At 37.8% G+C, this 22,660-nt stretch overlaps 1 protein-coding gene across 7 annotated transcripts in view; it reads left to right on the top strand.

Moving 5' to 3' along the window:
• Nalcn (sodium leak channel, non-selective) overlaps window positions 1-22,660 on the top strand; it is a 352,387-nt gene that overhangs the window by 230,803 nt on the left and 98,924 nt on the right. For 4 of the 7 annotated variants that reach the window (NM_001393695.1, NM_001393694.1, NM_001393693.1 and 1 more), the window contains 1 exon segment: window positions 9,296-9,370. The exons of the other annotated variants lie outside the window; for them this stretch is intronic. In NM_001393695.1, coding sequence (NP_001380624.1) covers window positions 9,296-9,370 — 75 coding nt within the window. 7 annotated transcript variants of the gene reach the window in all.

Raw genomic sequence — 22,660 nt, 5'->3', positions numbered from 1 at the left:
ATCAGTCTATATATAGTCTTCGGGTAGTGGTTTAGTCCCAGGGAGCTCTGCTTGGTTGGTATTGTTGTTCTTATGGGATCACAAGCCCCTTCAGCTCCTTCGATCCTGTCTCTAATTCCTCCAACAGGACCCTGTTCTCAGTTCAATGGTTTGCTGCTAGCATTCGCTTCTGTATTTGACGTGCTCTGTCTGAGCCTCTCAGGAGACAGCTATATCAGGCTCCTGTCAGCGTGCACTTCTTAGCTTCATCAATATTATCTAGTTTTGGAATAAAGCCACCAAAATGGGAAATATTTTAACCAAAACTAGTTAGGCTTTCCAACTACTTAGAAATTAATACTGGTGAACACAAACACATCAACAAACATTTAAGACCTGTCAACCTGTCATTCAAAGACTGGTGTAAAGACATGCTAACCAGTTCCTTGCTATATGTCAGTACCCACATGGTCAACTTTAGCCTCCTTGGTTCTTCCATATCAACGTCATGTGAAAAATTTCATATGTAGCCATTAAATATCCTAGTGATAGTTATTATTTCATTAGTAATTTTCAGAGAGAGTTTTAGTTCTCAGATCAAAATAGCAACATTTGCATAGGGGTGGTGGGCCTGCATAATAGAGAAAAGTGTTATAAACCCTGTGTTTCGCAGATATTTCTGTGGGTTTGAGCTTATGTTAAAAATGAGTATCTTTGTTAAAATATTTTTTCTTCTAGTAAATATTTTTAAAAAGCAACTTTACTCAATTTTGAAGGAAAGTTGACAAAAAATGTACAAACTCTAATGAGTAATTAGGTATTTAGTCTATGCTGATTACTCATGCCACCACCCTGGAGAGTTCCTGAACCAGCTTTCTCAGAGACAGGCATATGCAAGGTAGAGAAAAAAATAAAATTTGGGCTGCAGCTAGTTCTGGAATAGCAACAGGCCTGGACATTGCATGCTCCTGGGGACATCAGTTTGTCTGCTCACAATGACAATCAAGCTCCAGTGTACAGCAAAAGCATATTCATCACTATTATCTATTGTTCCTTCAAACACTCTCTTCTGCCAGGTATGTGTTCAATATTTCTGCCCAAAGCAGTGCAGTTTGTCATGTGCTTGTCGAATTTATCTTTTCACCCATTTTTGCGGGTGATTTGGGGATAAGGACCATGGAAAATTTAAACAGTTGAAAAGACTTTCTTGTTCCACCCCTTTATTTTTTTTCTTTTCTCCTTTATTATTGTCTCAAAAGAAAGCCTTGTGGTGTGAATACTGAAAGGAGAGAAAACATAATTAAGCCTTCATTGTGGATGGTCTTTTCGTTACCTTTGAAGTGCTGAAATTAACACAGCAATCTCTTGATTTTGCCTTCGTGGCAGCAGCTTGCTGTGAATAGTCATGTTTTGCTAACAGAGATGTGCATTTGAAAGTGTAAATTAAATGATTTAAAAGTGCCTCTGTGTTGAATGTGTCCCATTTTACACTGCTCTGATTACATTTGACTGTTTTTTGACCCATATAAAAAATGAAATTGCTTTATACTACAAATGGCCAGAAAGCTCAGGATAGAGTGGTTATAAATGCTAAAGGGAGAGAGCAAACACAAGATGTGAGGTGCTTATTTGTTTCCTGCTGTGCTTCTGTTATCTACAGAAAACGATAAATAAGCCAACAAATGTCACCGTAAGTAAAGAATTAAGAGATTAATTGTGAAATTTCAGTCAAAGAGCCACCTTTACACTATATGGACACAGTAAAATGAAATAGAAAAAAATTAAAAGAGACTGTAGAAATATGTTTAGAATGGGTCATAGAGTAGTACAAGGTAGACTTAAAGAAAGGTGAAGCATGTTGCTACCGTGACAGATGTCTCAACCAAGTCAATCCATTCTAGTGATATGTCTGGCCTCTTTTAAAAAGAAGCTGTAAAATTTGGCATCTGTATCATGCTACCTCAAACATGAGTCTAATATATAAACATTGGTGTGAAAACTACATTGTAAGCAGGGCTACTCTCATCATTTATTTGGATTTGCCTGAAATATAGTATGTGCACATGGAAGAAAAGCAAGCTTATCTGCCATAAGCGTATCAAACTTAGTAATTGTATGAATTTATAAAATAAATGAATAAATTTAGCAAATGCTACCAAATCATTGGCTCAGGTGATTCCATAGAAAATGTCTAGCTTAAAACATATCTGGGGTTGGGGATTTAGCTCAGTGGTTAGAGCGCTTGCCTAGGAAGCGCAAGGCCCTGGGTTCGGTCCCCAGCTCCGAAAAAAAGAACCAAAAAAAAAAAAAAATCTGGACTCTAAGAAGTAGAACAAAGAGATTAAAAAAAAAGATTCGTAAGGGATGGAACAGACAACTGGGAGACACTTGGTCAGAACAAACCCAGAATATCATTTTAAATATCTACTAAGCAGGAGGCTCAAAATTCCACCAGTATATTGTGCCCTTCTGTTGGTATCTGGGGATCTTGATCAGGTTTGTTTTGTCAGTTAAATAATTAAGAGGCAGAAAATATCTCAAGGCAAAAAGGTCTCAGCATAGAATATCTCAGACGGAGTGGTTGGGTTTAGCAAGTGAAGAAAGGTTTTAAATAGGGGTGAGAACACACACACACACACACACACACACACACACACACCACATATAAGACAGAGCAGATAGAATCAGCTTAGACTCTTAACTAGCAAGAAAACACATTCACATATGCAAACTTGTATAGTCAAGTGTGTGTGTGCATGTACTGATACATACTCACTTACTCCAAGGCACACAGAAAGACCCTTTGCAAAGCAGAGGAGAATTTGTAAAGATTCTGGCCTCTACTGAAGGGCCGAGGTTTTAAGTCTTAAGGAGTGCTACAATAGGGTTCTCTTCCCTTTAATTTAGGATTGGTCACCTTAAGGGAAAACAGGGGCAGGTCCACAGCTTTGGATAAACATATCCTTAAGCTTGGGGACGGGGATCTACTAGTAGGAGGAAAAGCCTGTCAAGCCTTTGTCTCTCTCAGAAAGGTGAAGAAGCCAAAATTGCCATCTTCTTCTATTCCTATTGGTGTGATTGTCAGCAATCTAATTCCTAGGCCCCATATCCAGAAAATTCAGACTTCCAGACCTCAAGACATGATATGTACCATTTTCTATACTAAAGCTGCAGTTAGTATAATAATAATAATAATAATAATAATAATAATAATAATAATAAAGCCTGTGTTGGGAATGAGCATTGTAATTTAAGGAGATAAAGAATTGGATATGCAAGACTAGAGAAATGATGGCTCTGTAGTGAGGAGCAGTAATTTCCAGAGAACCCAGGTTCAGTTTCCTGCTCACAAATATCTACAATTCTAGTTCTAGGGGATCTAATATCCTTTTCTGGAGTCCTTCTACACTGGATACATGTGCCATGTACAAAGACATAGGCAAAACACCAAACACATATAAAGTCTTTTAAAAAAACAAAACCAAACACCTAAAATATCATGTTATTCTCTGCCATTACATAAAATATTCTGATTTGTACAATGTTTGTAGTGGGCATAAAATAAAGGGGTTTATATGTTAAGCCAATCAACTGTTCCATGGCCCTCTAGACACTACAATGTATATTGCTGCAGTCAAATACTGTAGGCATGTTTAGACATGCAACCAGCCAATCAATAAAATCTTTATGTATGTGAATTTCTTGATTTTAAAGAACCCAGTAAGCAGCATTCTGATGAAAATGCATGTGTATTTTAGCGAAACCCTACAGAAAATGAAATGATATTGCATAATGAACCTTAGTATCCCTGCTATTACAGCTTAATTTTTTTAAAAGTGACCTAATATTATAAACCGTGTTCTAAACTGAAGTATTATATGACTCTAAAGTCACAAAACAAAGCTGATGATAGTTCAGGCTTCGAAACATGTTTTCTGTACAAAAAGAAGATCTTGTGGCTCCAGGTAGTAAATCCCCATAAAAAATTCTTATTTTATCAGTGAGCAGTTTTACACAGTTCTGTGTGCCACATCTAACTAACATCTATGGCAAACATTTAACACAGCATGCTCATCAAGTTTAGAAAGTAGACATTGAAAGAAAGGCATAAGCAGAGCTATGGATGTGATGAACCCTGGTTGCCAACGAACATTACCTCAACTTTCTGTAACAATAAAGCAAGCAGAAATCCCAAGAACCTAGCAATGTTCTTGCTTTTAGAATTAGGACCTGCATTCCCAGGACTTCCAATTCCTTGTGCTGGAAAGTGGCTGACACCCAGGCCAGCCTGCTCCCTCCTTCCATTTCCAACCTGGGCTTATATGAAAATGGTGTATTGTTGACAAGGTAAATGAAACATGATGGAAAGCCTGCTGCCAGCTTCTCCTCACTTCAATTTCTTCATCCCAGTGGTTATTGTCACCTTGTTAGAGTCTGAGAAAAGAACCATAAAGCAATTCTCACATTCTTGCCACAAGCTGCAGGCTCATCTTGGTTTCCTGAACTTTCAGTCTCTGTTCCAAAGATACCATTCTCAGTCCAGACTTTCCTCATTTCTCATCCTGAGTGACCAGGATGAGACCTCTACACCAGGAACGAAAGCCCACATGGAAACAAAGCTGAGCTTTAGAAGAAGCCTAGGCTTGACGCAACCCTGGATTTCCTTTCTACTATTCACTAGGTTTTTTTCCCCCTTTGACAACAGAGTGTTATGCTCATTGAGCACACCTGAATTTCCCAAGATCTTTGATGAATGAAATTAAGCTTCAGGATAACTTAAAGCAAATTTTGACTTTCTTTCACTAGTCTTTTAACTTTGCTGCTAACAATCTCTCCCAACATTGCTCTCAATCCTGTATGTTTGGGGTTTTCTATTGCCAAGTCTTGTCAGTCATTTTCCTGGGAAACCCAAAGCTTTTGCTGGGTGAGACTTGCCTCCTCTTATCCACACTGAAATCAGCCTTAGGTCTGTAAGGAGAAAGAACCCACATACCCAGTATATCCTGGCTCTGCTGTTCTAAGGAAGTTTTTTTCTCTAACAAGACCATGTGAAATATAATGTTTATTTTTCAAACAAGATCATATTTGGTATCTAAACTCCCTTTGTCAAACTGCATTCACAGTCTCAACCAGAACCATCTGCATTAGATGTGTTAAACACAAAAATAAGTAACAACAAGATCCCCACACTTCTGAAAGAAAAGTTTGAATAGAGATGAAACTATGATTATCACTTCCTGGTGGTGATAACCTTTTTCTGCATTCCCTGACCTTAGCCTGTGCCACTTGTGGGATTGCCAGCCTCAGCCCAGATGCAACTCTCTCCTCCCTAGCATCTTTGAAGGGAAATAACCTGGAGGAATCTCCTCCAGAATAAGCATGTGCTCCTCAGACTCCTGGAATGGCTTTGTCACATTCCTTTCCTGTCAAAGTCACCTTGGTATTTCAGCACCTTTGAGCATATCCTTGGGGCCCTCCTTAGTTAACATTGACTTAGAATGTTAACTAAGATGCCCTTTGCCCATCTATGCCAGTGGGCTTTCAGGAACCAACATTTTCAGCTAGTACAGCACTACATTATGATATGCAAATAACTTTTCGTCTCTGGTGTCAGTCTTGAGCCTTGCACTTCTGTTCCAGTTTTCTAGACTTCAACCTGAATTATTTCAGGGGTAAAAGGACATTCTCTCGGACACAGGAAAGAGGAATGTTGCCTTAAAAAGCAAGAGGTATCCATCAATGTATTAGGATAAACAAAACCTGGCGGCACATTTTGCCTGAACTTGTGGAGGGGTGTATTGTTAAGGGTCATACATGGACCATCTAAGCTGGGCAGTGTTGGAATCATACCTGTGAAGTAAATATAGAGACAAATTCTAAGACAAAGAATAAGTTTCCCTTGTTTCCCCAAGAATGGCAGAACTTCTAAACTGTACTGTGAGTTGTATGCTCCCTGATCCTGTCAAACTGCACCTCCTGAATATTAGTTCGTGTGCTGATAAGCTGGTTTGAAATATTTGAAGTACATACCCTGAACAAAAAGAAATAAAAACAATAGCCCTCAAAGTTTTGGAAAAGGGGGCCTTTGCAGATATAATTAAATTAAGGATGTTGGATAAAATCCTCCTGAATTGTCTGAGTAGATCTCAAATTCAGTAAGTAATAATAATTAATAATCATTACTATTATTATTCTGTTATTAATTATTATTATGTTGAAGAGAAACTGTAAAGGGTAAGAAAAAGGAGAAAGAGGGGCCCTTATGAGATGGAATTGGAAATTGATGCTCTAAGAAAAAACAAGTTGATGGCCTGGAGGCATCAGAAGCTGCAAAAGAAAAGGAAGGATCCTTTCCTAGAAACAATGGAAGACATATGCTCCTGTTGCAGGCTACCCTATAGACCTCTGGTCTCTAGGATGGTGACAGAAAAACATTTCCACGTGGAAGGCACGAAGTGTATGCATTTTGCCTCAGTAGCTCTGAGAAACAACACAGAAGATATCTCTAGGAGCCAAAATTCAGCAGGAGCTGAAGTGATGTCTACACTGGCAAATCAAAAACCCAGATCAAAAATGAGATACCCCTACCTCTGAAAACAAGCATCACCAGTACTCCTATAGGAGATGGAGAAGGTCTTGTGCAGCTCAGGATGGGCTGGGTGCCAGGTGATGTGACCTTAGATCACTCCTGAAGAAATGAAGCATATATTCTAACATAACAGACCCCAAGAATTGAATTGCATTGATATAACAATACTACATTTTCATTCATCAATAGAAACAAAAAGACTATTATCTCGCCAAACTTACTCCTTGAAAAGCCAAGAGAATTTATTTCCATATATCTATGTATTTTTAATCTAGATCATTCATCTAATTTTTTGGTAGAGATTAAGTGAGAGGAAACAGTAGCTGTACTTTGTTGACCTAATAATATTATAGCCATAGCAAATGAATGCACAGAAAACTTTAGTGACTGCTTCAGAATAAGTAAAGGATAGCACCTGCTTCTGAACCCAGGCCTCGCCTGAACCACAATATTCTCACCTATGTAGGTGTTAACTGTACCTTCTGGATTCAGTTGTAAACTCCGTCTGAACAATATTGCATCTGAATCCCAACTACACCGTGTCTGATACATTCCTGGAATCCCCTGAACTGTTTAGCAAACTGTAATCTAATAGGATAACAATAACATCATTTTACTTCAATACCCTCCATCTGGACAGTGCTAGAGAAATAATTAAATCTTCTAAGCTGCCAGCCTCTCCAGAAAGGTGGTAGAGGGAAAAAAATAAAAATAAAAATAAAAAAAAACAAGAAAAAAACAGTTTTATTCTTGAAGAAGCATTGAGCCTAAGCCATGGTCGGACTTCAGGTAATCTAGTAGGCACAATACAACATACACATCCCAGTGATAGAAATAGGCATGTTTTAAAAAGACTTGACAGTGATATTTGATGAATATAGTTCATATAAACCTTACCTGGTGACTGACTTTCAAGGCTGGGACTGGTTGTCTGTATCAGGAGGCCTTCAGGGAATACCTCAGAATGTGGATGTGGCTACAGGGAAATGTTAATTCCCTTGAGCCATAGCTTTTCATCACCAGTGTCACAGGAAAAGAACTAAATGTGGAGTGAACTGGGGGGTGCCCAGTTTAGAACAACTCTCAAGTGAGGCTATCCTAAATGACTGGGGTAGACCAGAAACTGCAACATCAGGAAACTCCTCTGTTCTGGACCACTCTGAACTGCCTTCAAGTTCTGCTAGGCTCTTAAAGATGAGGCTCCAATGAGGAAGCAGGCAGGGGGGGGCAGCTAATCATCTCTTCTCACAACCTTCCGCCTTGCTATCCATTTATTAAACCTGGGACAAAGCAAGCCGATCAATTCTGCACAGCAATCTCTCTGGTACAATAACTCACAACTCAGCTGCCTCAGCTTTCATGCAATTTGGTTCAAGCATCAAATATTAAGAAATGTCAATGACTTCTTCAGAGGGCAATTGAAAAGGAAGAATGCAAATTAGGACTGAAAACAAAAAATGAACCGAACATGGAACCTTCAGGGATTCCAGGAGGAAAAATGTCTAGAAATTAAAATATATTAAATGCTATTGTATGTTTGCCTTTGTCCTTTCCCATGTTTACTTACTCCAAAGACGGATTTTTTTTTTTAGCTTCAGAAATATCTCAAAGCATATAAAAGGGGAAATTTCTCATTGCTACACAAAGACAGACAGTATTACCATGCTAAATTACGTAGTCTGAACATCTTCTCTTTAATTCCTTTTTCTATGTTGCTGGATTTTTACCATATATACTCTATTATTATAGTGGAAACATTTTTTGTTACCATAAAACTTCATGAGTTGTTACTCAATACTATATAGTAAATTATCTACATGCTGGGAGCTTACTAACAAAGAAACTTACTGTCTTGAACAATTTCTCTCAGTTGGGAACTGGAACAAGCTTGGTTGGGTGTGTTTCAGTGTCTCCTTTGATAAAGTCAAAATGTCTTCTGAGGCTACGGTCACCTAGAAGAATTGAGCATCTGCCTCCAAGACAGGTCTCTTGTACAAGTATTGGAAAGTTCCTTGCTGGCTACAAACAAGAAGTCTCAGTTCACCAGCAGATAGGATTGTTCATGACGCTTCCCTTATACTTGGCACATGGCTTCCACTTGAGCTATACTGATTCAAGAGAGTAGAATAAAATCAACTTTGTTATTGCCTCTTTTCTGAAACCTTCTGGTTCCTTATTCAATGTGTGAGACTACAGCACATGTCATTTGCAGCTAACAGCAATGCTATGGGACACCTTGAAGACTCCTTGCCACCATGGAAATCTTTAATATGGATCTGAATTTAATCATTGAACTCTTTGTAATTGTATTAGCTTCTTATACAAGTTTAGATGTCATTCCCAAGATCTCATTGTTATAAGTAACCATCCAATTAGCACCTTTGCATATTATGTTACCTTTAATCATTAATCCAGATAATTTTTTCTGGCTAGTTTCAGAGATGGGATCATTAAATTAAAACAATCATAACTTCCTTATTAACTTCCTTCCTGAAGTAATTAATATTTTTATCATTTATGTGACTTTTGTATTTCCTGTCCTGTGTTTGTGACATACACTTTAAAGTGTCTATGCAATGAGTCACCGTGCATATATATAATTTTCAACTGATGAATTCTTTTTCAAGTATCTTTTAGGTAGATATTATGTATCATATTCATATTATATATGAAGTTTTGATACCTGTAGCATGTGGGTGTTTTCATTGTTATTTAACCATTTTATAGATCCTCCTGAGTTTGTTTGTTGCTGTTATTTTGGACAACTTAGAACTTGATGAAGATCTAAAGAAGCTCAAACAAGTAAGTGATATGTGGGAGTTGAAACGTAGAGATTAAACCTCATTCACAGTGATGTTAACTTTGGACTATCAAAGCAAAACATTAATAGAAAATTTTGAGACAGTGTCAGTTAAAAATCTGACTTTTTAAATTAATCTCCTGTATAGTATCAAGGGATATTTTCCTATTATTCTATAAATATCCTTAGGCAAGTTTCATAATATTATTTTGAGTAAAAGTAAGATGGACATAGTTTAAGAAACTGGATTTGGAGATCAGTTTTCTTCTATTCAATGAAGGTTGTTTAGAAATCAAAATCCCCAAGGCCACACTGCCATATTGCATATGTATGTGCAATGATTGTCCCTTCATCATAAAAGCATATTTAAAAGCAAATTGTCTGACTTCTAGATACTAGAAGAACATCCAGTCTGGGTGTCCAAAGTGATTATTCAAAATTAAAGAAGATAAATATGTATCTTTTTATATCTAAAACCACACTGCATCGGGGCAGAAGAAACGATATCCAAAAATGGAAACAGGAATGAATAAAGGTTATGTTATCCATGACAGACAGATTAGCTAACTAGCTAGACCCATAGTTCTCTTGCATGAAGAATTTTTGCTTGCCCGGAGTGTTTTGCTTTATTGAGAAATAAAAGGAGGGGGCACATTTGTAGAATATTTTTTTGGACATGCTCACACATTGCAAGAAGAAGAAAAATATTAACAATAAGACCCAAGACTCTTAAGTAAACCTTTGGAATGGTGTAAAGGCCCTTACACATTCAGAATTTTCAATTCTTGCCTATTTGGTAAAAGATAAAACAACATAACCTATTAAATTTTTTTTAATATCGTCTAATGGTCTAATTTAATTTTAACATATTATTCTCATCTCCAAAGCCACTGATTTCACCAAGGGTATCCATAAAGGTTGAAAAACATATTTATCCGCAAGGCCCCTGCTCTGTCCAAACCCAGGAAGGTTTTAAGCTCCATAGTGTCCTGAGCTATGCAGGCAAATGAATCTGTGGTGAGGGTCATTTCCACTGATCTTTTCAATGTGTGCTTTAGGGAAAATGCTCTTCAAGTGAATGTTAGGATGTTATTCTATGCTAATGATGTGAAATGCTTCATCTGATTCTTTTGTAGAAAAAATACATTATGTGTGACCTCAACAGCAAAACTATCACATACATAATTTGATAATACCAATAAAAAAACCTGCTGCTTTCCAAATCTGGCATTTATATGTGGATTTTCCTGTGTGTCATATTCATCATTCATAGATCTTGAATAATTTTATATACTCCCACCAAAATTGTAGACATAAAATGAACACCATTTAATTTTTTTAACTGATCTACTACAAGATTTACTGCAGGATTAAGCAGTCACTGAATAAGTAAAATACCAAGTAATTTCAGCCTGAATTTGCAAAATACCTTTAAAATTTTTTTAAATTACTTAGCACAAATTTTTGGAACCTTTGACCCCAAACCTAAATGCATTTTGCAATGATGGTATTTTGAGTGTTTTAATTTGTACACATATGTATTTTTTTAACCTTCACATATTCAACAGTCACTTTAGGCTTTTCATTTATTTTTATCCAACCATAAATGAAAAACCAACAATTACAAAAAAAAATCATGAGACTTGGAAGAGGGATCAGTTGGTAAACTACTCTCATGCAATTGTGAGCACATGAGGTAAGATCCCAGGGATTCATGTAAAGGGCCATGTGTGGTGTGCATATGTAAATCTAGTACTGTCAAGGTAAAGATAAGTGTTCCTGCTAGCCAGCCAGTCCAGTCAACTTAGTGAGCTTTGGTTTTAGATAAAGAACTTACCCCAAAAATAAGGGAGAAAGCAGTGGAAGAAGATGTTGACCCATGACCTTAATGTGAATATATCCACATGTGTATATATACTCAGCACATATGCACACATACCACACATGAACACATGTATGCATGTGCACACAAACAAATACAAAAACCTTCACTCTTCTTGTGAATATTTTAATAACATATGGCTAATATATATATATATATATATGTGTGTGTATAGTGTGTGTGTATGTGTGTGTGTATGTGTGTGTTTGTGTGTGTGTGTGTGTTAAATAAAGTTCTATTCAGAGTGTGATGCTTTAGGCCTGTAATCCCAGATGAGAGGGGGCAAAAGGATCAAGAGTTTGAGGCCATAGTGTTTCCTACATAGTAAGTTTAATGGCATCATGTCCACAAGAAACCCTGTCTTACCGTCAATAAGTAAGTTGATAAATCAATAACATGATTTTTTTATTTTTGGAGACTCCATACATCTGATTGATTATACAATTGTTTTCACCTCCAATTTGGGCATCTTTTCTGTAAATTTAAAGACATTTTCAGCACCAAAAGCTCCAAGGAAAATAAATTAGTGATTCCATTTTAATATTGGCTTTAGGAGATTATTCATGACTGGACTGAAACTTCATATTTAATTAATTCATTTATTAATTTCATACCCCAAATCCCTTCAATGTCATATTTTAAATCAATTGGATCAAAAATTATCATTATAAGTTAAAATGTGTCTGGTTCAGTTTCTTCCTTGCACAAGAATATTTTGTGTTTTTATTAGTTTTAAAAACCGTATCACACAGGACTACAGAGATGGTTAAGCAGTTATGAATACTTGGTGCTCTTACATAGGCATACCCATGTAGCAATTCACAAATACCTGTAACTCTAGCTCCAAGGGATTCAATCCAGTCTTCTCTGCCCTCTGGACTCCTGCAAATATGTGGTACATAAAGTCACAAAGATATGTGCACACAGGCATAAGCAAACACACACACGCACACACACACACACACACACACACATACACACACACACACTTAAAATAGTACAGTTATAAATAAATGTAGTTTTTAAAATCTTATATCATTTAAAAATACTCATTGTTTTTCCTTTTTCCAGTGATCATAGTCTTTGAGGTTGCACGATTTGCAGAATATACTACACACACGGTTATGCACATGTGAGCATGCACTTTCATACACATATGTTTATAATCATGTAGATACCTGAAAATCTCTACTTTAATAGTATTCTTGGATTGCCAGTAAAAATTCTCCATAAAGTATTTACTAGGTTTCCATATACATAGACCATTTAAACTGCTTTTACTGCTATCCCCAGATAGAGTAGAATAGAAAAGGTATGTTAAAAGTTTACTTTCCTAACATTTCAAATTACACACTCCTAATTTTTGTTCAGTTCAAACTTTTGTTTTAACTTCTTACGTCTAGAACCAGTCTGTAGGTTCTTGTAAATGTGGCAATATTTGTCAACTGTCAACTCATTGCCAAATACTTTATAGCTTTACTTACTGCTCAAAATAGCTGCTTCAGAACAGGTACTATTATATCCATCTAGTGGATGAGGGAATAGGGCACAAGGGACTGAATGTTGAACAATCAACAAATTTTAAAGCTAAGATTGGAAACAATGCAGTTTGGACCAAAAGCCTATATTCTAAAGATCTAAACTATATTGAATCAAGCTGAAACCGTATAAATATCAAGTGTAAGTCAGACGTGCAATGAATCTACTCTTAAGACTTTAATTTTGTATGTGGTATTATTGAAAATTGATTATAATTTCTTTATATGACACATTATTGTATCATTTTATTTTCTATACATATTAATTGTTGACATTAAATTTTAAAATAAGGTTGTATGAATGTGATTGAGATGATTTGTGGAAAGATGTGTGTGTGTGTGTGTGTGTGAGAGAGAGAGAGAGAGAGAGAGAGAGAGAGAGAGAGAGAGAGAATGACATAGACACATAAAGAAAAAAAACATTGGACAAGTTGTTCTCTGGCATCAGTTAAGAATGACCTTGAAGCTCAGTGTAGTGATAAGAGGGGGATGTGGTGGAATGGAAACTTTGAAAATTACAAAGAAATTCTACTGCTTTAATGATTTAACACAAAGTCAGAACAAGAGAGATATAAAGGGTGTTCATTTAAGCAATATAAAATTCATTAAACTATGAGGAAAAAATCCACAGAGAAGCCTCAGGGAAAGAATCATGAAAAACAGAAGTAGATAGTCTGTTTAGATTAAATTCAAAGCTATGAAATAAAGAAAATGCTCTTCAGCTACATTTCTCATCAAAATTCTGGTTCAAGGGCTTGGCAGAGTTGACAGCACAGCAGAGCATGGACACATAGCTCCTCACTGTTGTTGACTGGGAATTTTTAAAAAACATAAACATCAAAAATACTATCATGTGTGTGTTATAAATTAGTACTTTTCTTTATCTTTGTCTTGCATAATGTTTATTTTTTTATCATGTAAACTGGTTAAGGAATGCCCACATAATTAGTAAGCAATGTCCTGGGTGGATCTGTAAAAGTGATTCTGATACGGCTTAGCACTTTTATTCATAGCTTAAGTAAAGAAGATCTTCTACCAGATGGGTAGCATCATTAAGTCCTTTGAGGGCCCAAATAGAACAAAAAGGCAGTAAATTCATTCTTTGCCTGATGACTTGAGGTAAACAACTGATTTCTACCTGCCCTTCAGGTTCCTTCTGGTCCTCCGGGCTCATTCAAAGGCTAGAGCCTACACTATCAGCTCTCTGTGGGAGCTACATCACTACTTGCTGAGAGAAGACAGGAACTTCTCTGCTTTCATAATATCTAGACAGCTCATTTCTCCCTCTCCCTTTCCCTCTCCCTCTCCCTCTCCCTCTCCCTCTCCCTCTCCCTGTCTCTGTCTCCCTGTCTCTCCCTCTCTCCCTCTCTCCCTCCCCTTCCTCCCTCCTTCCCTCTTTCACACCCTCCTTCATCCGTCCTTACCTCACTGTTAGAATTCTGAGTAGTAGGCCTCTATACCTTGAAGCTTTCATTCATATTTCTGTTGCCTCCCATACATTCCAAATTCAGGGGCACTGCAAATAGTGCTGCCTTGGGCACGATTCAGCTAAGCACTGGTTGCATCTTAAGAACTGTGTTGAGATCTTCCTATACTTACTATTTTGCCAATCTCTCGTGCATGAATTCAAGATCATGTGACTTCAAAATGAGTGTTGTTACTGGGACAAACATAAGAATTACCTACTGAAAACTCCCAGTGCAAGTTGTTTCATACTAACCAACCAAATTCTATTCTGAATATTAAAAGCACCTTCAGAGAAGTAAACTTTTTGCCCCAATGCATGTTATTTCTCAGTACCAGAGTTGGCACAACACAGGCTTGAAGCCTGTATCCTTTCACCCTCTCAGAGCATCAGTTCTTTCATTAGCTATGGAAAATATCTAGACAGTGGAATGGGTAAGATGTGTAACCAATTTGGATATCAGCATATTCTCACCTTGAAGGTGTAAAAACAGGAAGTCAAATAATAATTAGACTCGGGGAGCCAGCCATCATTGTGGAGGAAGGTGGTAGGGCTGAAATGTTGTTGAAAAGAGATGAATTTTTCAATCTGTGAACAACAGAGATACACATGCACACACACACACACACACACACACACACACACACACACACACACACACACACACATGTGTATGGTCACCAGGAAGCTATCCCTAGTTTTAAAGAGTTTGTGAGATGGTGAGAAAGTTGACAAGTAAGCAGACTGGCGTCAGTAGTGATAAGGAATATGGTGGGCAGTTGACAGGAGACATGGCCAGTGAAGTCAGGGAATGGAATATGCCAGGGACTAAAGGCAGAGCAAGTAACAAAAGAAGATGGAGGAAGAAGGCATGAAGGAGAGCCGCCATAAAAGACTTAAGAGCACCAGTGGAAGGGGAAGCCCTGGGTCCTGCTAAGACTGAACCCCCAGTGAACTAGTCTATGGGGGGAGGGCGGCAATGGGGGGAGGGTTGGGAGGGGAACACCCATAAGGAAGGGGAGGGGGGAGGGGGATGTTTGCCCGAAAACCGGGAAAGGGAATAACACTCGAAATGTATATAATAAATACTCAAGTTAATAAAAAAAAAAAAAGAAAAAAAAAAAGACTGGAGGTTCAAACACATACTCTGATGTCATAACAATACATAAAGCAGTCTGTCACAAAAAGTCATATACTGTATCATTCTACTTACATGGGAGAGTATCTATGTAGCCAATTTCATAGACACACACTAGAAAATTGCTTGCCAGAAATTGGAGGTGGTTAAAGGGGCTATTGTTTAATGGGAACAGAGCTTCAACTTTGTAAACTTGGAAAGTTCTAGAAGTCTGCGGTGCAGCAGTGTAAATAGACCAACACTACTGAATATAGACTTAAAAGGGGTGAGATGTAAAATTTTAATGCATGTTTACCACAATTTTTATTTTTATTTAAAATGAGTAGCCATCATAGCAATAAAGAGACAGTGATGGACGTAAGAGTAGGCACAGGACTTTGATGGTATAGTAGGATTACAGAAAAGAAGGTGTGAATGACAGCTGAGGAAGTGAATATGACTCCCCAAACTCCCACCTTTCATGTTCTTCACACTCTACATTTCCAGGCAGATCCCCTAGTTGTTGGCAGGTTCTTAATTGTGTGAACTGTACCAACAGTGTTTACTACAATGCACCCAATCTTTTCTCACTGGAATATGCACTGAGGATGCTATTTGTACAACACACTGGGAACACACACAGCTGGATTGGTAACTAAGATTCCTGCTACTCTCAAAAGCACTCAGCAGCCCAGGTGGTAGAGGATCAATACTTTAAAGAACCTAGAAATCACTAGTAGTTGAGAGTTGAGAGGCACCAAAATTTAATCAAGGCTATTAATGCTACCAAACTCCACTTTACCCTACTCCCAGTCGTTTCGGTTGAAGAGACTCTTTGTGTCAATTTATATATCATATCCCAGAGCTTTACATAATCTCCAAAGATAATCTTCTATATTGCATTTAATCTGATATTTCTAAGACAGCATCACCATTGTTAGACATTTTTCTAGTGAGTTTGTCATACTAAAACATGAACAGCAATTCATGAATCGGGTGAAAGAAATCATTAAGACTATTAACTAGTTAGATCAAAGTTTAAGCCAAGAAGTAATGGCAAATATTGGAATTTGGAAACATCAATCATTAACATCAAAATAACTGGATATATAAAGATTAAATCTGTACACTGAAACTCATGCCTGAAATCCCAGCACTCAGGAGACATATGAGGCCCTGTATAAAGAAAGCAAAAAGAGAAGAAAGAAAGGAGGGAGGGAGGAAAGGAAGGAAAGAACAAAGGAACAACTGAAGTAATGAAGGGAAGGAATACAAAGTTGGTACAAGAATGTATTTTTTTCTTTTGCCATTAATGAATCTATTTATTCACTTTACATTTCAATCACAGTCCCTGCTCTTCTCCCAGCTTACCCTACCCACACACAGTCCCTCTCCCCTCTCTCCTTCACCTCTGAGAATGGAGAATGCTCCTTCCAGATACCAACCCACCCTGGTACCTCAAGTCACTGCAGGAATGACACATCCTCTCCACTGAGGTCAGACAAGGTGGCCCAGTTAGGACAGTAGGATCCACAAGCAGACAACAGAGTCAGAGAAAGCCCCAACTCCAGTTGTTTGGGAACCCACATGAAGACCAAGCTCCAAATCTGCTACAAATGTGCAAAGGGCCTAGGTCCAACCAACGCATGCTGTTTGGTTGGTGATTCAGTCAAGGGTCCAGGTTAGTTGACTCTGATGGTCTTCTTATAATTCCTATAAGAATTATATCCCCTTCAGGCTCCTCAATCCTTCCCCTAACTCTTCCATAAGACAAAGTCTTGATTCACAAAATCAGATTAAAGCAGAAAAGGAACCCGTCAGAATTTTGTCTGCCTGGTATGAGTTCAACTGTGGCACTCCAAAATGTTTATAGAAGCCTCGGGATTACTGTCTATCCTGTGATTTAAATGAAGATAGCATCTTTGTAGATACCACTAAGATATGATGAGACTGCTAAGATGAAACCAAATCCAATGTGACTGGAGTCCCTGTAGGAATAGAAGGGACAAAGACATATTGAAATGGCACCAGTGATGAGGAAGATAGATCTTGGAGTCAAGCATCCACAAGAACATAGTATTAACCCAGTCACTCAAAGCTTGGAGATTCACAGGTCGGATCTCCCCTAGGACATCTAGAAAGAGCTTACTCTGGGGACTTTTTGATCTCGAATTCTGGTGCTCAGAACAATGAATCAGTAAATGTTTGCACCACTAAAGACACACTTAAGATTTGGAAACTTTGTACTTTCAACCCCGAGAACTAATATTTTCAAAGTTGCCTTCGTCCACTTCAAGATGAAACTCAGAAACTGGGAAGCTCCATGGCTGGGTGCCATAGAACCCTGAGAGCAGTGTTATGAGCAGTTAGGGCCATTTCCTTAGCCTCCAGTCAGTCCCCCCAAAGATTATCGATGTGAGACTTCCATGGAAGAGTAGTCCTATAAATTGTTTCAAATTCACATTTCATATGTTTTAGATGAAACCATATCAGCTTCAGATGATACTGTTGCACAAGCCTCACCAACATCTCATGCCCTGCCATTCCAGAACCTTTGTTTTTTTGTTAGTAAAGTCTCTTGATAATGAACAAATGTAAAACTCTGCACTATATACTATAGACTATATTCACCATACACTATAGACTATTTTCTCAAGTGTGCAATAGCAAATGGATGCTTGTATCAGACTACAATTGTTGCTGGTTCAAAACTCTCTCTCTCTCCCTCTCCCTCCCCCTCCCCCCTCTCTCTGTTAGATTGGCTAGTCAACTATTTGGGGGATCACTCTAACTCCATCCACTTTTATCCCATCTGTGTGGGTGCAGGAGTGTACTACCACCCCTTGTTTTTTATGTGAGTTCTGGAGAGCTGAACTCAGACCTTCTTGCTTGTGCAGAAGACAATTTCCTAACTGTGCCATTTCCCCACCCCTGAAAATGGCTTTAAATGCAAAACTTCACAGTACTTTGCAAGATTATCAAATCAGAATTATCTCATGGCTTTGCTTTGTTTGTTCTGGTTCTGTTGTTGTTTGTTTTGTAAATAGTAAAGTGTGAAGTAAAAATGTACCGAAAGTGGGAGATATTATTCTTCAACTCTGCCCAAAATAATTCCTTCCTGGGCTCCAAACAGTGTTCTTTCTCTTTCCTCCCTTTAGTCGAGAGCAGAGCATATTTAAGAGCTCACTGCTCTGAACCACTGTGCACAAAGGCGATATTAAAGTAAAACATAACAGTATTTATTTTTATTTTCCAACTCCTGTCATAGGCAATAGGAGAGTAGATTGTCCTGGTTCTGAGTGTAACGGTTGGCTTTTGGCCTTATGAAGCATCTGACTGCTGTAGACCCATAAACACACAGATCTATGGCCGTGCTACTGGTTCTGAGGCATGAGGATGACTTTTACTATGAACAGACCTAAGTTTTAAGATGCACATTGGCAAGGGCATGATGGCCTCCTCTAGACTCATGCTTCATGAAGACTGTCCACTTTTTTTTCTTCTAAATAGTTCAAATATTTTTCTATTCATCCCAAAGCCCTCCTAGTTTATTACTGTTCATTTGTCCACCAAATTTCTGAATCCCTGCTATAAACAAAATGCTGCATCAAACTCAGTGGAAAGAAGACTATGCAAATAACTTTACCACCCTGGAGTCCAATTTGGATACAAGCTGAATAACCCTTGTGAAAATCCATGGGGCCAGAAAAATTTCACACTTTGAAGTTGCCCAGATTTTGAGATATTTGCATAAATTTTATTACCTGAGTCTCCCTAGTTTTCTCAGCCCAAATCTACAGATAGGATGTGACATCTTCAATTTAATGGTGTGGGTCTTAATGCCTGTATATTATCAGATATGAGCATCTTCTTGACTGGCATCTATGCTATATTTCTAGTCCCCTAGGAATTTATATAGAGACTCTCAGAAGGACTGTATGGATCTGATATTGACATCTGGGAAGGAGTTAGGAGCTGGGTTCCCTGAGGCTGGATGTAGCTATACTTACTGGTTCCTGGTCTATGCTTTATGCCCAGTGTTTGTTCTCTTTTGTGGTTGTTTGTACTGTTTGAAACTTTTGAAAAGTAAATACCTTTAATATCTCCCCTGTTTATTACTGTGTACATGCTGACACCTCTCCTCTCTCTGAAACCTCAGTACCAATGCAGACAACATGATAACCATCACCATAGGGTGGGGTGTGACAACCATTCTGTGAAAAAGATCTGGACCATGGATGCTCCTGGCTTATGGGCCATGCTCCAGAATGAGAGCTGCTGTGACAAAGCTCTGTGAGAGCAGCAATTTCTTAGAACAGTGAGAGTTTGTCAATCTTTAATTTCCCTCTTAATGAAAACCTAGGTTGTATTAATAGAGGCTAGAACACAGCTTTCCATTTGAGTATAGGTAGAAATGGACATGAAAGTCAGGAAAGGCACTCATTCTTTCCCATTTACATAATTTGCTCTCAAAATTCACCACTTTCCTATGATTTTTTTTTACTCTAAAAGTTCTGAAAATAAATTGTATGGCTATCTCAATGCTCATGTGGCTTGGTGTGTTTTTGATTGGGTCATTTTATCTTACTCTACAATGACAGGAAAGCTTAGAATTAAGTGCTTTGCTCTCTTGTGTGAGCTTAATATCTAAAGGGTACAGATTTGACCTCGCCGAAATGACCAACAGACTTTCATTCCCTTCACATGCCTGGATGACAATCCTAATTGAGAAAATGGACATCAGAAGGGAAGGCATATTGACAAAAATCAGGAGTGCATTATACACATGGAGATATGCTCCTTTTATCAGCACCAAGCAGCAGAAAGAGCTTAGAGAAAAATCATTTCATAGATTACTGTGAAAGTAAAAGGCTGGTTACATGGAAGCTTGCTGAGCTGGGATGCTAGTAGGACTTCCTGATATCAGCACTGGATGAGCAAAAAGGTATTGTTGTCTTCCTTCTAGAGAACAGTAGAGATGGAGGCAAGGTAATCGTGCCATGTGTAGCCTGGATATGACTAAAGGTAAGAGCCCACCCAAAGCAAGAGCAACTAACTGCTTGATAAATTAACAAGACATTCTGAGACTAGTCCTGGGAATACCAAATCATCCAGTTATCTCCTACCTTGAACAGTTCAGATGAGTTCTCAGTGGCTACCATGAGAAATGCTAAACGGATATGGGAAGCCAAAGGGGCTAGTAAATTATAGGCCTGGTCAGAGCAAGAGATAAACCCTACAGAAATAAAAAAGCCTAGAGAGACAGCCTAAGTAAAACATGACTCTGTCTTGGGAAGTCTTTGGCTAGATTGTAAAGATACGGTCTAGAGCAGTGGTAAGCAGGGTGAGGGAAAAGGAAGGAAATGAAACTTCATGGTACTCCATCAGCAAGCTCTATACTTTTTGAATACGGTTAGACCTAAACCGGTTACACATAAACCAAACCAGGAGGACTACTGGAACATGTGGGTAGCTTCTTAATGTGATCCTTTAACCTTACTCCTCAATCCTGACCTCTACTCTGCCGGAGTTAGACCCATAAGAAGCAGTTGTGAAACCATGAAAGAGAAGATGTATCCCTTCCCTAGTTCAAGACTATGAGTCATGCTTGTACCTGAGTGTACTAGGAAAAGCTGAAGCAGAAGCTACAGAATCCATCTGCTAACAGTGACCAGGCTTTTATTTCCCCTTTGCTGTCACCCAGTTTTTCTGTAGTGAAGAACTGATAACTTCATTGTTGACCTTTCCTTGTATTTTAGAGTAACTTGATCATTATTGGCCTTAGTAGGACAAGCTGATCCTTGACTTTCTCATGAATATTGTACACTCATATTAATAAAAGAATAACTTACAATGTTTTTCAGAAATGAGAAATATGCATTTTATTTTGTTCAGTGTTAGCCCTATTTTCATTCTGTTTTGCATAAAATATGTTGATTAATGTAAATTTTCATAATGCATCTTATAAACCCTTTTGTCAAAGGATGCAAAATTTAACAACTCTACCATGGACAACAGGCACTCTGAGGAATGATATTTGGAAATGTGTGATTGCTGTCTGAAAGGAATTATTTAAAGGGAAAGAGCACTGCTGGGGTCCGGATTCAGTCAGATTTAATGTGCTTTGTTTACATCTGATGAACATGATCATAGACACAACTTTATAGGAATCCTGGAATGAAACAAATCAAGTAATTTCTTGCAGATCTAGAGAGACAGAAAAAGAAATTACAAATAAGCAAAGAGGAGAGTCCAAAAAGTGAGTATGATGATGAACTGAAGGAGAATAATAGTATGAGCTTGGTTTGTTTTAAGAGAAAGTATAGATGATAGATTAACAGAGAGATAATGACAATAGATGGTAGGTAAATGATGGATAGATGGAAGACAGACAGACAGACAGTAGATATATAGAGAGATAGAAAAATAGATGATTAATAGATACATGATTGATAAAAATAAATAGATGATAGATATAAATTATAGATAATATATATAGAGAGATAATAGACAAATACATAGGTATGTAGATAGATAGATGATAGAGATGATAGATAGATGCATACATAGATATGTAGATATATAGATAGATGCATATATAATGTATATAGTTCTACAGTTCTACAAGTTAAGTGTACACATGCAAGTAAACAAACAAAAATAAATATAGACACATGTACAAAGCGCTTATTACACACATGCATGCCATAGGTCTCCTAAGAAAAAAGAAAACTTAATAGCAGTAATATAGTAGTCATCTTTCAATAGTTTCTTTTTCCTTAATTTCAGTTACTCCAAGTCCACTGCAACCCAAAATTACTAAATAAAAAAATTCCAAAATTGATAACTCATAAGCTCTAAATCGCTTGGCATCTAAGTCATGTGATAAAGTCTCTGGCTATCTCATTTTACTCTGCCCCACCCACTGCAGACATGCGTTATCCACTAGTCCAGTGTATTCACTCTATATACATTACCCATTCATAAACCATTTAGCAGCAATTTCTGTCTTTATATATACCATAGAGACTGTTGAGGAACTTTAGTGCCTATGTTCAAGTAACCCTTACATATTTAATCACAGCCCCAAAGCACAAGTAGTGATGACGTCAATTCAAAATCCAAAGATGATTCATAAATTGGTTCCTTTAACTGAAAGGGGAAAGTGTAGTAAGTAACCAAAGAGCATACATGGGACTGGTCCAAGTCCTTGGCAAATATGTAGCAGAGGACTGCCTTGTCTGGCTTCTATGAGAAAGGATGTACCTAGTCCTGTAGAGACGTGATGCC

This window comes from Rattus norvegicus, chromosome 15 (assembly GCF_021556685.1).
Source record: "Rattus norvegicus strain SHRSP/BbbUtx chromosome 15, alternate assembly SHRSP_T2T, whole genome shotgun sequence".
In the NCBI taxonomy this organism is placed as follows: Eukaryota; Metazoa; Chordata; class Mammalia; order Rodentia; family Muridae; genus Rattus; species Rattus norvegicus.
Note: the sequence above shows the minus strand (reverse complement) of the source record. Positions and strands in the feature narration are given on the sequence as shown.